At 38.6% G+C, this 14,486-nt stretch overlaps 1 protein-coding gene across 10 annotated transcripts in view; it reads right to left on the bottom strand.

The window, feature by feature from the left end:
* The window catches only part of LOC106088092 (CUGBP Elav-like family member 2), a 596,808-nt gene that overhangs the window by 20,168 nt on the left and 562,154 nt on the right, over positions 1-14,486 (bottom strand). For 8 of the 10 annotated variants that reach the window (XM_059364554.1, XM_059364553.1, XM_059364562.1 and 5 more), the window contains one exon: positions 4,734-5,228. The exons of the other annotated variants lie outside the window; for them this stretch is intronic. In XM_059364554.1, the coding sequence (XP_059220537.1) occupies positions 4,734-5,228 (495 nt within the window). The remainder of the gene's footprint in view (positions 1-4,733; positions 5,229-14,486) is intronic. 10 annotated transcript variants of the gene reach the window in all.

The raw sequence follows: 14,486 nt of genomic DNA on the forward strand, positions 1-14,486 counted from the left end.
TAGTATTTAAGTACAACACCATTCCGTTCTAAATATCTTGGAGGTACTCAACAGAAAGCTAGTCGTCAAATAAAGACAGCTAGATAGGGAGAGAGAGAGAAATAGAGAGCATTTGACTCATTAAAGCAAAGTGGAATGATGGACGACCTGCCTATGGTTTCCAAGATTCCCATCTAATCTACCAAGCAAAGAAAAAACCCTCTCCATTGGCGTAGATACATGATGCCATCACAGCGAGTTCGCCATCTCTAATGGGGTCGGTAATTTGATGGCTACAGATCATTGGTAACCGTTGACTACAAACTCACCCACAATAGGCGGCTGACAATGGGTCATGCATTTGACTCAGCAAAGAAAAGTGGCTTAATTGAGGACCTCACGAAGACTTGCCGATCATTATGATCCTAGTTCCTTCCTTGGAAAAACAGGACCTGCGAGACAAATAAATCAATTATGGCCGGCAAATTGTACAGTGCTTTTCTATCATATCAATTAGGGTCGGTAACACGCAGGCGGCAACAGAGCGATCGCAATCTGGAGACTTCGGGCTCAACCGCCAAGTTACAACAAGTCAAGGATCAAGAAAGTGTGATTTTTCTTGTTCAAAGGGTGTGGCTAAGGACTTGGACTTATCTAAGGGGATTTGTAGGTGAGGACGTGAACAAGTAAGAGCGTGATAAGTTCGGCCGGGCCGAATCTTATATACCCCCCACCATAGCTCGCTTTTGCCGAGTTTTTTGCCCGGTATCTCTTTTTAGGCAAACAAAGAATAATGGATAAGAATTGTTATATTAATGGAGCTATATCAAGTTATAGTCCGATCCGGATCAGAAATGGAGTGAATGTTGTAAACCATAGTAGAAGTCATTGTGCAAAATTTCAGCCAAATCGGATAAGAATTGTGTCCTATAGGGGTCCAAGTAGTCATATCAGGAGATCAGTTCATATGGGAGCTATATCAGGCTATTGATCGATTCACACCATATTTGCCACGAAGCTGTTGTACAAAATTTCAGCCAAATTTCATAAGAATTGCGCCCTCTAGAGGCTTAAGGAGTCAAGATCCCAGAACGGTTTATATGGGAGCTATATCAAGTTATGAACCAATTTACTTGGCATGATCGAACCAGAACACTTCATGGAAAATTTCAGCCAAATCGGATAACAATTGCGCCCTCTAGAGGCTCACGAATTCAAAATCCAAGATCGGATTATAGGGGGGCTACATCCGCTAATGGAACGATTTGAACCAACACTTCATGCAAAGTTTCAGCTGAATTCAACAGACAGACGGAAGGACATGGCTAGATCGCCTTAGTAATTATGTACTAAGTATGGTTCAAATAGGTCCATAACCTGATATATTGGGTTGCCCAAAAAGTAATTGCGGATTTTTCATATAGTCGGCGTTGACAAATTTTTTCACAGCTTGTGACTCTGTAATTGCATTCTTTCTTCTGTCAGTTATCAGCTGTAACTTTTACCTTGCTTTAAAAAAAAGTGTTAAAAAAGTATATTTGATTAAAGTTCATTCTAAGCTTTATTAAAAATGCATTTACTTTCTTTTAAAAAATCCGCAATTACTTTTTGGGCAACCATACAATAGTTGACATATAATGCCATCTTGGATTTTGACTTTTTGGGCTACTAGAGGGAGCAATAATTATCCGATTTCGCCGAAATTCGGGACAATGAGTTGTGTGAGGCCCTTCGACATCTCTCTTCAATTTAGCCAAGATCGATTCAGATTTGGATATAGCTGCCATATAAACCGATCTCCCGATTTAAAGTTTTGGTCCCATATAATCAGATTTCGCTGAAATTTGGCACAGTGACTTATGTCAGGCCTTTCGACATTCGTGTCGTATATGCTTCAGATCGGACGATATTTGGATATAGCTTCCAATTATCGACCAATATTTTGTTCAACAAAATTGAACAATGACTTTATCTTATGAGACCACTTAATGTCCGTGCCGAATTTGGTCCAAATCGGACCATATTTCGATACAGCTGCTATGGGTAACATAAATCCGAAAGGATTACGACGAAAGATGGTTTACATATATACCCGGGTGATGGGTATCCAAAGTTCGGCCCGGCCGATTTTATTCTAATTTTTTACTACATTTTTTCCTTTCTATCCCACTGTGTTTTATGAACCACGAACTGTATGAGCTGTAAGACGACGCGCAGTGGGCCAAACGGCAAAAAATTGGAAATAAGTCTAAAACTTTTTATTTGTTGATCAAAGGCTTTTGAGGAAAGTGCTGCTGTAGGTCCACATCCTTAATACAGGGTGAGATACAGGGTGCCAAAATTGACCACATTTGACTTTGCGCGATTTAGAACTCTAGAGAAAGAGGTTTAAAAAAAATTCGACCATCTGTCGCAAGCAACATAGTGGTCGAACGCGTAAAGCTAGCCGCTTGATATTTTGCACGGATACTAACTATTAACGTAGGTCAATGGGGATAGCAAATGAGCCATATCGGTTCAGATTTAGATATAGCTCCCATTAAAGCCGATCTCCCGATTTGACCACAAGCCGCAATTTTTGTCCGATTAGGCTGACATTTTGCATGCGACGTTTTGTTACGACTTCCAACAACTGTCCCAAAATCAGTCTATAACCTGATATAGCTCCCATGTAGACCGGTCTTTCGATCATCCTTGTTCGGTTCCTACAAACATTAATTTTTGCTGGTTTGACAGAAGTTTGGTATGTAGAATTATGCCCTACAACGTAGAATTATGCCCTACAACTTAATTTATTTTCTATACATTTTTAGCAGAATCCATGGCGGTGGGTTCTCAAGATTCGGCCCGGCTGAACTTAGCACACTTTTACTTGTTTGGATCTCGTCAAGCTCTAGGGTCCTAAATCATGCAAATTGGTTCAAATGCAAATTTTTGCCCAAGAGCATTCCACTAGCGAACAGGGACAAACTTCTCACATATCAATGAGTGCAGTCCGATTCACGTTTAAGCTCAATGCAAGGGGGCCTCCTTTTTATAGCCGAGTCCGAACGGCGTGCCGCAGTGCGATACCTGTTTGGAGAGATGTTCTACATGGCATAGTAGCTCACAAAAGTTGCCGCTGAAAATTTTTTTCTGATGGTCTCGCCAGGATTCGAACCCAGTCATTCAGCGTCATAGGCGAACATGCTAACCTCTGCGCTATGGTGGCCTCCATGCAAATCGGTTCAGTTGATCAAAATTTATGGCCCCCAGAAGGTTGAAGAGGTCAAAAGTGGTCAACTTTTATAGCCTGTACCTCAGCCTGTATTAAAGATATGGACCTACTGAAAGCCTATGTCCTCCTCTACAAGTGTTTAGAACATTTTGTACCGCTAAGATCAACAGATAAAAACTTGTAGACTTATTTCCAATTTTTTTGCCGTTTGACCCACTGTGCGACAATGTTGTTTTCTGATGGTCTCGCCAAGATTCGAACCCAGTCATTCAGCGTCATAGGCGGCCATGCTAACCTCTGCGCTATGGTGGCCTCCATGCAAATCGGTTCAGTTGATCAAAAGTTATGGCCCCCAGAAGGTTGAAGAGGTCAAAACTGGTCAACTTTTATGGCCTGTACCTCAGCCTGTATTAATGGTATAGACCTACTGAAAGCCTATGTCCTCCTCTACAAATGTTTAGAACATTTTGTACCGCTAAGATCAACAGTTATAAACTTATTTCCAATTTTTTTGCCGTTTGACCCACTGTGCGACAATGTTGCGTTTGCTAGGTTATCTTGCCAGAATGTAGGAAGAAGCTCCAGCAAAAAAGTCTTATGGAAGTGATCACTGTGGTACACGCGATCTCTCGATTAGTATTCTTGGGCTTCTAGAGAGGACGCAATTCTTATCCAATATGGTTGAAATTTTGAATATCTCGTTTTGGTATGACTTCCAACAACTGTGCCAAGTATGGTCTAAATCGGTATATGACCTGATAAAGCTGTCATATAAAAAAAATATCCCAGCTTGAATTTTTGAGCCTCTGGAGATTGCAATGGTGGAAGGTATATAAGTTTGGGCCCGGCCGGACTTAGCGCGTTTTTTCTTGTTCCGATTTCATTTCTTAAGCACTTAGGGTAAGCAAAATATATATTTAACCACCTCCTTAGCTCTTATAATGTTCACTAAAGTTAACAATCCCACGCCCTCAAGGATGTTGCCAATCATAGACTTATATCACTGGCATGTACTGCTTGCGGTTGCAGCTAATGTAATTTTCTTTTTTTATAGATTTGTAAACGCCACTAAAGACATAGCGAGCTAGCGCGAATGAGGGAGAACTCATATAACAATCGTTCTGTTGTTGGTTGGTTGTCTGGCTGTTGTTTGGCTGCTGTTATAACTTGAATGTTATTTTCTCATTAAACGAAAAGGTTAAAAAGGACATGAAAAAGGATGTATAGATGTACTTAATTAAATTGATTAAACATACAAATGCGAGAAACCATGCAAGGGTGCTGTATAATAAAAACTAATTACATTAACGCTCTAAATCCAAGCACAACATATAAGCGGGCGCGCGCGCGCTCTCATACACACACACATATACACAAACTGGATAATTACAAGGATCAAACTACAAAACATTTAGTTAATGGAAATCAATAGATAGGAGGGAAAAAAAACGAACAACAACAATGCGGACAAATACAAGTATGTTTTCAATATATTGTAGTAAAACTAATATAAAAAGGATTCATTTGCAATACTTACACAGTGTGGGGCCAGCAGTACCAGCGGCCAAATGAGCAGCATACGAGGGAACAGTCGCAGGTCCTGTGGCAAGGGCTGCCATCGTTTGATGATGTAGTTGATGGGACTGCTGTGGCTGCGGCTGTTGCTGCTGTTGCGACTGATGATGTGCCAGATGATGTGGGGCGGCACTTGTGGTGTATTGAGCCGCCACTCCATGACCTTGCGGCAAGGTGGCAATCGCCGTAAGTGACTTGCTGGTAGGCACCGTATAATGTCCTCCTGCCTGAGAGCCATAGGCAGATGTATGTTGGGCTGTAGTGCCTCCATGGTTCATTGAGGCTAGGGTAACCAGATTTTGCATGGATATTGAGGTGGCCAATAGTCCATTGCCAGGACCAGTGCTGTTGGTGGCTGCGGCAGCGGCTGCTGCTGCAGCGGCGGCGGCGGCGGCAGCATTATTGGCCGATATTGTGGCAGCAGCTGTGGTACTATGATCCGGTGGGAAATTTAGTCCTGATTTGTTATCCAGTTTTTTTTTTATATGGTTTTTGTTTGTTTTATGGTTTTGTAAGGATTTGTGTTTTTGATGGTATTGGTTTTATAGGTAATTGTTTTGTATTTGTTTTTACACATGACCACACAATCAAGTCAATCATAGACATACCAAAAAATGTATTGAACGAATATAAAAAACATAGAAGAAAACACACACCCAATTGGATTATTTACATTTACGAAGAACAAAATTAAATTAAGAGAAATCAAGAAATCAAAGTTTATATCAAAAAAAATGTAAGTATATATATCAGCAGTGGAATTTTGAATGGGGGAGAAAAGCTCACTTGATATAAAATATTAAAATTTAGAAGGATTTAAAAATAATGGAACTTAAATTGGTTAAAACTTATTTAAACAATTATCAATTATAATCAATACTTATATCCAAAGCAACAAGGCTCAGGGTGGATGGTAAACTAAACTCTAGTAAGACCTGCTTTCAATTTGAGATATTTCATTTGAAAAAGTGATCCTTCATCAGCACTCAAATCAATGCAAAGATGAGCTGGTTGTATAGCGCTGACATATGGTATCAATGCGAAACATTGTCAGCACTTGACCCAAGAGCTCACGACAAAGACATTGCCATTGTTACGGCAACAATGGAGGCCCTAAAAGGCGTAGTTGATGTGATAAATGCAGGTCAAAAACGTAATCAACAGGCTGAGGTATCCATATGACGCATTGCAGGCCATAGAGATGAATTTATAGTTCCGAGTATTTTACGAGAGTTGTGCAAAGCTAATTGGGACCAGAGAACAGCAGCAAGCTACCTTAAAAATAAGTGCACATGGTAGACATGCAGCGAATGGCAAGCGTACACCTTATACCAGCAATCGTTGTTGACGCTTACGACTCTCAACGACCAACAATACTCATGTAAATTCGTTAAGCTATTGTAAGTGTTTTTGCCGATGAGCATAAATTGATTTTACATTTTTTGCAATAATTACGAGGGCTCACATTGGCGGTAACTGAATAGAAGACACACACACACAGCTCACGTTCAAAGTTATGGTAGACATGCAGCGAATGGCAAGCGCACACCTTATGCCAGCAATCGTTGTTGACGCTTACGACTCTCAACGACGAACACACACAATACTCATTTAAATTCGTTGAGCTTTTGTAGGTGTTTTTGCTTATGAGCATAAATGATTGCTGATAATATTTTATATTTCGAGCAACACGCACGAGGGCTCACATTGGCCGTAATTGAATAGAAGACATACACACACAGCTACCGTTGAAAGTTATGAGAGCCGAAATTTGCGTGATTTGTGATTGGCTTGGTTAAAGAGAATAGTGGAAGTAAGTCTGTCACATTTGAACAGACGGAGACAGGCAACACATACGTCACTAATAAAAACACTTTAAACCCAAAAGAAAAAAAGCAATTGAAAAAAAAACAACGGAGTATATCTATGCCGCTCAACAAAACTTGATGTCTCATTCCTCTGATTGCTTTGGCTTCATATGGCACTCACCTGAGTGGTGTTCATTTGCAAAAAACACACGATGTCCGTCCACCAAATTGAAAATCAAATCCACTGAACGAATATTAAAACGTTTGCGCATCTTTCACTCTATTGTATTTGTGCGTATGTTTCCAGCTAACTTTGTTTTTATGTGGCATGCGATACAGACAATTGCTTTTGCCAAAGTGGCTATTGAGTGGCAAATTTTGGATAACATGAAGTTCTTTGATTGTGTTACAAGATATGTAAAGTAACATCGGATGCTGCCCAAGGTTTCAAATTGGATCCGATCGTTGAAATCTTGGATGCTGTATGGATGCACATTTTTGGTCGGAGAAGCAGACAATCGCACTCCCATTATGGCAAGAAGCACGGATTATGTGCAAAGAAGATGCCAGTAAGTCGTGATCAAAAACAGATACCCTTTGGGATCCAACGGGCTACAGTAGGCAATCCAAAAAAAAAAGCAAGACAAGCTAAGCATTTGGAACTGCAAATGGGATAAAACAGAAGAGCGATTAGACCTGAAGACTCACTTGCGATATACATCAATGAATCAGAAGAATCAAAGGCGATGTTATATTCTATTTCAAGCAGTCAAAAAGTGGGATAATGAAGCTCACCCTTCTCAATTTGGACGAAAAAAAAGGAGCAACAAATGCATACGGATTAAGTAAGTAGATATTAGAAATTGGAGCAAAAACAAGTAAAAGCGTGTAAGTTCGACCGATCCGGATCTTATATACCCTCTCTTTATAGACAAACAAAGGATAAAAGATAAGAATTGCTATACTAACAGGTTATGGATCGATTCGAGCGTCATACTTGGTTTGGATGTTGGAGACCATAGTAGAGGTTATTAAGCTAAATTTCAGCCAAATCGGATAAGATTTGTGTCCTATAGGGAATCTGGAAGTAAAATCGGAAGATCGGTTTATATGGGAGCTACATAAGGTTATGGACCGATTAGGACCCCACCTTGTACGTATGTTGAAGGTCATAGGAAAAGTCGTTGAGCAAAACTTCAGCGAAATCTGATAAGAATTGCGCCCTTTAGAGGCTAAAGAAGTGAAATCGAGAGATCTGTTTATATGGGAGCTATATCAAGTTTTGAACAGATTCAGATCATACCTGGCATTTATGGTGGAGGTCATAAGGAAAGTAATTGCGCAAAATTTCAATCAAATCAAATAAGAATTGCGCCCTCTTAAGGCTCAAAAAGTATAATCAGGAGATCGGTTTATATGGGAGCTATAACTGGTTATAGACCGAGCAAGACCATACCTTTAACGTATGTTGAAGGTCATAGGAAAAGACGCAGTGCAAAATTTCGGTCAAATCGTATAAGAATTGCGCTCTCTAGAAGCTTAAGAAGTATAATCGAGCGATCGATTTAAATGGGAGCTTAATCAGGCTTTGGACCGATTCAGACCATACTTGGCATTTATGTTGGAGCTCATAAAGGAAGTAATTGCGCAAAATTTTAATAAAATCGAATAAGAATTGCGCCCTCCTAAGGCTCAAGAAGTATAATCGGGAGATCGGTTTATATGGGAGCTATAAAAGGTTATAGACCAATCCAGGTCCTATATTTAACATATGTTGAAGGTCCAAGGAAAAGACGCTGTGCAAAATTTCAGCCAAATTGGATAAAAATAGCTCAGGAAGTATTCTGGAGAGATCGGTTTATATGGGAGCTATAACAGGTTATAGACCAATCCAGGTCCTATCTTTAACGTATGTTGAAGGTCAGAGGAAAAGACGCTGTGCAAAATTTCATTAAAATCGGATAAGAATTGCGCCCTCTTGAGGCTCAATAAGTACAATCGAGAGATCGGTTTATATGGGAACTATAGCAAGTTGTTGACCGATTGAGACCATACATGGCATTTATGTAGGAGGTCATAAGGAAAGTAATTGCGCAAAATTTTAAACAAATTGCATACGAATTGCGCCCTCTTAAGCCTCAAGAAGTATAATCAGGAGATCGGTTTAGATGGGAGCTATAAAAGGTTATAGACCAATCCAGGTCCTATATTTAACATATGTTGAAGGTCCAAGGAAAAGACGCTGTGCAAAATTTCAGCCAAATTGGATAAGAATAGCTCAGGAAGTATTCTGGAGAGATCGGTTTATATGGGAGCTATAACAGGTTATAGACCAATCCAGGTCCTATCTTTAACGTATGTTGAAGGTCAGAGGAAAAGACGCTGTGCAAAATTTCATTAAAATCGGATAAGAATTGCGCCCTCTTAAGCCTCAAGAAGTATAACCGGGAGATCGGTTTATATGGGAGCTATATTGGGTTATAGACCGATTCGGACCATACTTGAAATTTATATTGGAAATCATAAGGAAAGTCATTGTGCCGGACCGAATAAGACTTGCAGCCTAAGAAGAAGGGCTCAGAAAGTGAAACCGGGAGATCGGTTATTATGACAGATATATTAGGTTAAAGACATTTAAAAGGCGCATTTATAACCCAATGTGGCTGAAATTTTGTACGAAAACTTTTGCTATGAGTTTCAAAAGGCATGTTACATATGGTCCGAGTAAATCAATAACCTTATATAGATCTTATATATACCGTTAATCATATATAGATCTTTTATAAACCGTTCATCATCTAGAGAGTGCAATTTCTCTCCGATTTAGTTGGAATTTACCATTATTTCAGGTTATGGACTGATTTCAACCATACTTAGCACAGTTGTTGTAAATCATAACAAAACGCCTCATGCAAAATTTCAGCCAAATCGGATAGTCAAGATTCAAGATCGGTTTATATGGCAACTATATCAAAACATGTACCACACGGACAGACGGACGGACTTGGCTAGATCGACTTAAAATGACATGACGATCAGGAATAAATATATTTTATGGGGTCTCAGAGGAATATTTACAGGAGTTACAAACAGAATGACGAAATTAGTATACCCCAATCCTATGGTGGAGGGTATAATAAGTGACTCGATACTGAATGTATCCTTTAAAATACATTGCGCCTATAGGGGGCGCAATTTTCATCCTCACAAATGTTGCCAGCATTAGCAAGGGATAACGACCGCTGAAATTAACGGGTCTAAAATCGTAACGGATCTAAAATCGGTCTATAGGGCAGGTAAATATGGTATATGGACAAGTATATATATTCGGTTCGTATGTTCACAGCCTTTATAAAACAAATTTCTGCGAAATCGGGTAGTCGGTAATCGGTTTCTATTAACTTAAGACCCTGAAACGGCAGATCGGTCTATATGGCAATTATATGTTAATATGGCCCAATATGAACCATATTAGGTTCGATATGAAGCATGTTCCAAATTTAAGCGAAATCGGATAATAAATGCACCTGTTATAGGTTTAAGACCCTGAATAGGTTTATATGGCAGATAATAAAAAAAATGGCCCGATATGAACCATATTCGGTTCGGATGTCGACAGCCTTAATAAAACACCCTGTTCCAAATTCTAGCGTAATCGGGCAACAAAAGCGCCTGTTATGGCTTAAGACCAAATATATCCATGGTCCAAACTGAACCATATTCGGATAGGATATCGGCGGGCCTAATAAAACTCGTAGTTTCAAATGTCAGCGGAATGCGGTTTTATGCATTTGGTTACCTTGGGGTGCATTTGTTTTGGGGTCATTTTTAGGCCCACCATTATTCCGTTTGTAACACCAAAACAAAATTAAAGTGTTGCACTTTGTTTGTTTGTTCCGAATGGACTCAAAACGGCTGAACCGATTTTCTTGAAATTTTCCCAGATGATAGATTTTAGTCCCCCGGTGAAAATAGGGTGCTTCAATTTGTGATAACCGTGAGGGGGCGGAGCGGACCCTCCCCTAACTAACCACGATTTTCAAAAACGCCACATCTCTGAAATGGCTACAAAGATTTTAAAGAAATTTAGTATGCCTTAGGGTTACACCTAAACATAAAATTGGTTTTAGACTTTAGGGTCAAATAGCCGTGGGGATCGCCCTACCCCAAAACCCACTCGAACGGACATGTTTACTGATTGGGGTAATATGGGTATCAAATGAAAGGTATTTAAGAGTAGAGTACAAATTTGATAAAACAATTCGACCTCACCAGTCGAGGGGCCCGCTCCACACTCAAAAACCGCTCAAAAATTATACGTTTACCGATTGGGGCAATGTGGGTATGTATCAAAGGAAAGGTAATCGGAAATAGAATACGAAACTTATATAAAAATTAGGGGTAAAGGGGGAACAAGCCACCCCGAAAACCAACTCCAAATTGATATGTAGGTTGATCGGGACAATATGGGATTCAAGCGTAAGCTATTTTAGAGTAGAATACGAAACTTATATACAAGTTTGGGAGCTATTCCCAGACGGTTCGCCCCACCCCAAAATTATGCACCAAATGGACATGTATACCAACCGAGACAAGATGAGACTCAAACAAAAGGTATTTGAGAGTAAAATACGAATATTATATAAAAATTGTGGGTCAATTCACGGAATGTTGCCCCAACCCTAAATTATTGGCTATGACAAAACATGTCCAAACGGGACAATATGGGGTTCTTATGAGAGTTAAGTGCGAATATAAATAATTTTCGAATTTGGACCATGTCAAACGGGGGTCGCAAACAGTTATGGGTGTAGCGAAGCACAACGCGCCAGCTAGTATATATACAAATATTCAAATTAACTTGACTTTTTATTACATATTTGAACTTCTTTTACACACTATTATTCTTAAATACAAGTATCGATAACAGTTTATAACTATAAAAATTTAACATAAGTAATAAATCAGTGAGCTTTTCTTACCATTCCAAGACATTAAGTTGCATTGCTATTATCTATCATACATACATGTAATAAATATATATCAATAATTAAACAACAACATATGTACATACAAAAACAAGAAAAATGCAAATTTTAAAAAATAAGGAAAAAAAAACTAAAAATTGGAGAGTTTTAAAAGAAATGCAATTCAAATTAAATAAGAAAAATAAAGAACTCATTTTTGTATATGCAAAATGCTGTTAGATAATAAAATACAAAAAGAAATGTGACAACTATAAATTTTGTTTTTTTTTCTTATATTTATCAAAAATATTAGAAGTGAATTTTCCAAAAACAAGTCAGTTTTAGTTTTGCTTTGAATGAGTTTTAAGCCGAGCATTAGAGATATAAAAACGGGAGCTTTCCCAGTTACAAATACTGATTGGTTAGAAAGTAGGCTTCTGCAAAGTGGGGGGGGAATGTGTACTGAGATTTTTATATTTATTAGCAAATGAATGGGACATCAGATTTTAGATGCTTTGATATGCTGGACTACTGACAATTTTTGCATTAATTTTTTTTTTATTTTTGCAATAGATCTTCTGATACTGTTCGGTTTTTACACACAGATGGTAAACATTTCATGGGGAATTTTTCAGAACATAGACAACGGCAAGAGTACATAGATACTTATGTATATATGCAGCATACACTATAAACGAGTAAATAGGTAAATACATTTCGATTTAAACACTCAATCACACAATCACATTGACTTTTGGCGGTGGATCTGGTTTAGAAGGACACATGCTAACATTTAGTTCTAATGCTAACGACAGATCTAGGCAGCAGACTTTTAGCCCCACAATCACGATAATCACATGTAGATAGGTAACATAGGTGGGTAAATACTACATAGGTAAGTTTTGTGGCATTTCAATATTTTTGTGTTTTTCTTTAAAGCCTTTTTTGTATTTTTTTCTAAAATTTTTGGCAAATGTTTGATATGTAGCAAAAGATGACCAAATTGGTATGTTTGAAGTAACTTTAACGTAGAAGTTAGGTTAAGTGAAGCTAGGTAATAACGGCAGTCCATTGCAGACTCACTTCAACAATTTCTAATCCATGGCGGTGATTATCCCCTCCTAATGCCGACAACATTTCTTAGGATCTATGACGTGTTAAAACTTCTACCCAGAGATGTGTCGCTCAGTGGCACGCCCTTCAGACTTGGCTATAAAATGGAGGACCCTTATCATTGAGCTAAAATTTGAATCGGAAAGCATTCATTGATATTGAGTTTGACCCTGTCCCTCAATGGAATGTTCAAAAGCAAAATTGCTTTTGTTATAGTAGGGAAATATATTTTGTATCTGGGAGCTAGAGAAGAAACATATGTGGCATTAAGTTATGATGGAAATAAGCCATCTATGTAGCCTGAGAAATAAGAAATAAAGGATTTGATCGGATTATAAGTCTAATACATTGACCGATTTGGCCCATTTACAATCCGAACCGACCTACACTAATAAAAAGTATTTGGGCAAAATTTCAAGCGGCTAGCTTTACTCCTTCGAAAGTTAGCGTGTTTTCGACAGACAGATGGACTGGGCACTGCATTTCACCCCAGCCAGCCCAATAACCCAGCGCAAGAGCTAATCTAGAGCTCTTGTACTGGGTTATTGTCAAAAATACTCTGTTCCAAAACTATTTGTTATACTTTTAAACTGTTCCTTTTATCATTATAAAGCCTTTGCCTTACCGCTCTGTATAACTCATTTTTTCAATCCGTTTGTAATTTTCTCCTTGTAAAAACCATGAAAAACGGGCACATTCTTAGCAAAGAAATAGTTTTGCATTTTCTTTTAAGCACATCTTCTTTGTGTTTCTTTGGGTAAAAAAATGTTTCCTTAAAATGTTTGTGCTTTCTTCACATACACTAATAGTTCATAGCAATAAGGATTTTTTTTTGTTTGTTTTGAAGGTGGACCTGCTATGCTGGTGTTTTAATTGCGTTAAGACACTGAGTGAAACGAATGTCCATGAAGATAAAAAGGTTATAAAATTCCTAGACTCCATGAATCATTTTCTAAAAATTATTGATATGCTGTTATTATAGAGTGTGGAGGATATTACAAGCTATTCATCGTTGGTGATAGACAAATATTTTTCTTTCAGTGTAGTAATTGTCTTGAAGAACGAGTTCATAAAGAGTAGTTGAATGAAGCAAAAACAAGTAAAGAGGCATTAAGTTCGGCCGGGCCGAACTTTGGATACCCACCACCTCGGGTATTTATGTAAACCACCTTTGGTCAAAATCCGGTGAAAAGTGAATACCTTATGTCCCATAGGTAATAATAAGTAAAAGTCATTATTCAATTCTATATAACAAAATATTGGTAATTTTAATAATTTAAAACAACCCCCTGTTCCAAATTTTAGCAAAATCGGATAATAAATGCGCCTATTATGGGCCCAAAGCTTAAAATCGAGAGATCGGTCTATATGGCAGCTATATCCAAATCTGGACCGATCTGGGCCAAATTGAAGAAGGATATCGAAGGGCCTAACACAACCCACTGTTCCAAATTTTAGCAAAATCGGATAATAAATGCGCCTTTTATGGGCCCAAAGCTTAAAATCGAGAGATCGGTCTATATGGCAGCTATATCCAAATCTGGACCGATCTGGGCCAAATTGAAGAAGGATGTTGAAGGGCCTAACACAACTCATTGTCCCAAATTTCGGCGAAATTGGACAATAAATGCGGCCCCTAAACCTTAAATCGAGAGATCGGTCTATATGGCAGCTATATCCAAATCTGGACCGATCTGTGCCGTATTGCAGAAGTATGTCGAGGGGCTTAACACAACCTACGGTCCCAAATTTCGGCGACATCGGACAATAAATGTGCCTTTTATGGGCCCAAAGCCTAAAATCGACAGATCGGTCTATATGGCAGCT

Source organism: Stomoxys calcitrans, chromosome 3 (assembly GCF_963082655.1).
Source record: "Stomoxys calcitrans chromosome 3, idStoCalc2.1, whole genome shotgun sequence".
Lineage (NCBI taxonomy): Eukaryota > Metazoa > Arthropoda > Insecta > Diptera > Muscidae > Stomoxys > Stomoxys calcitrans.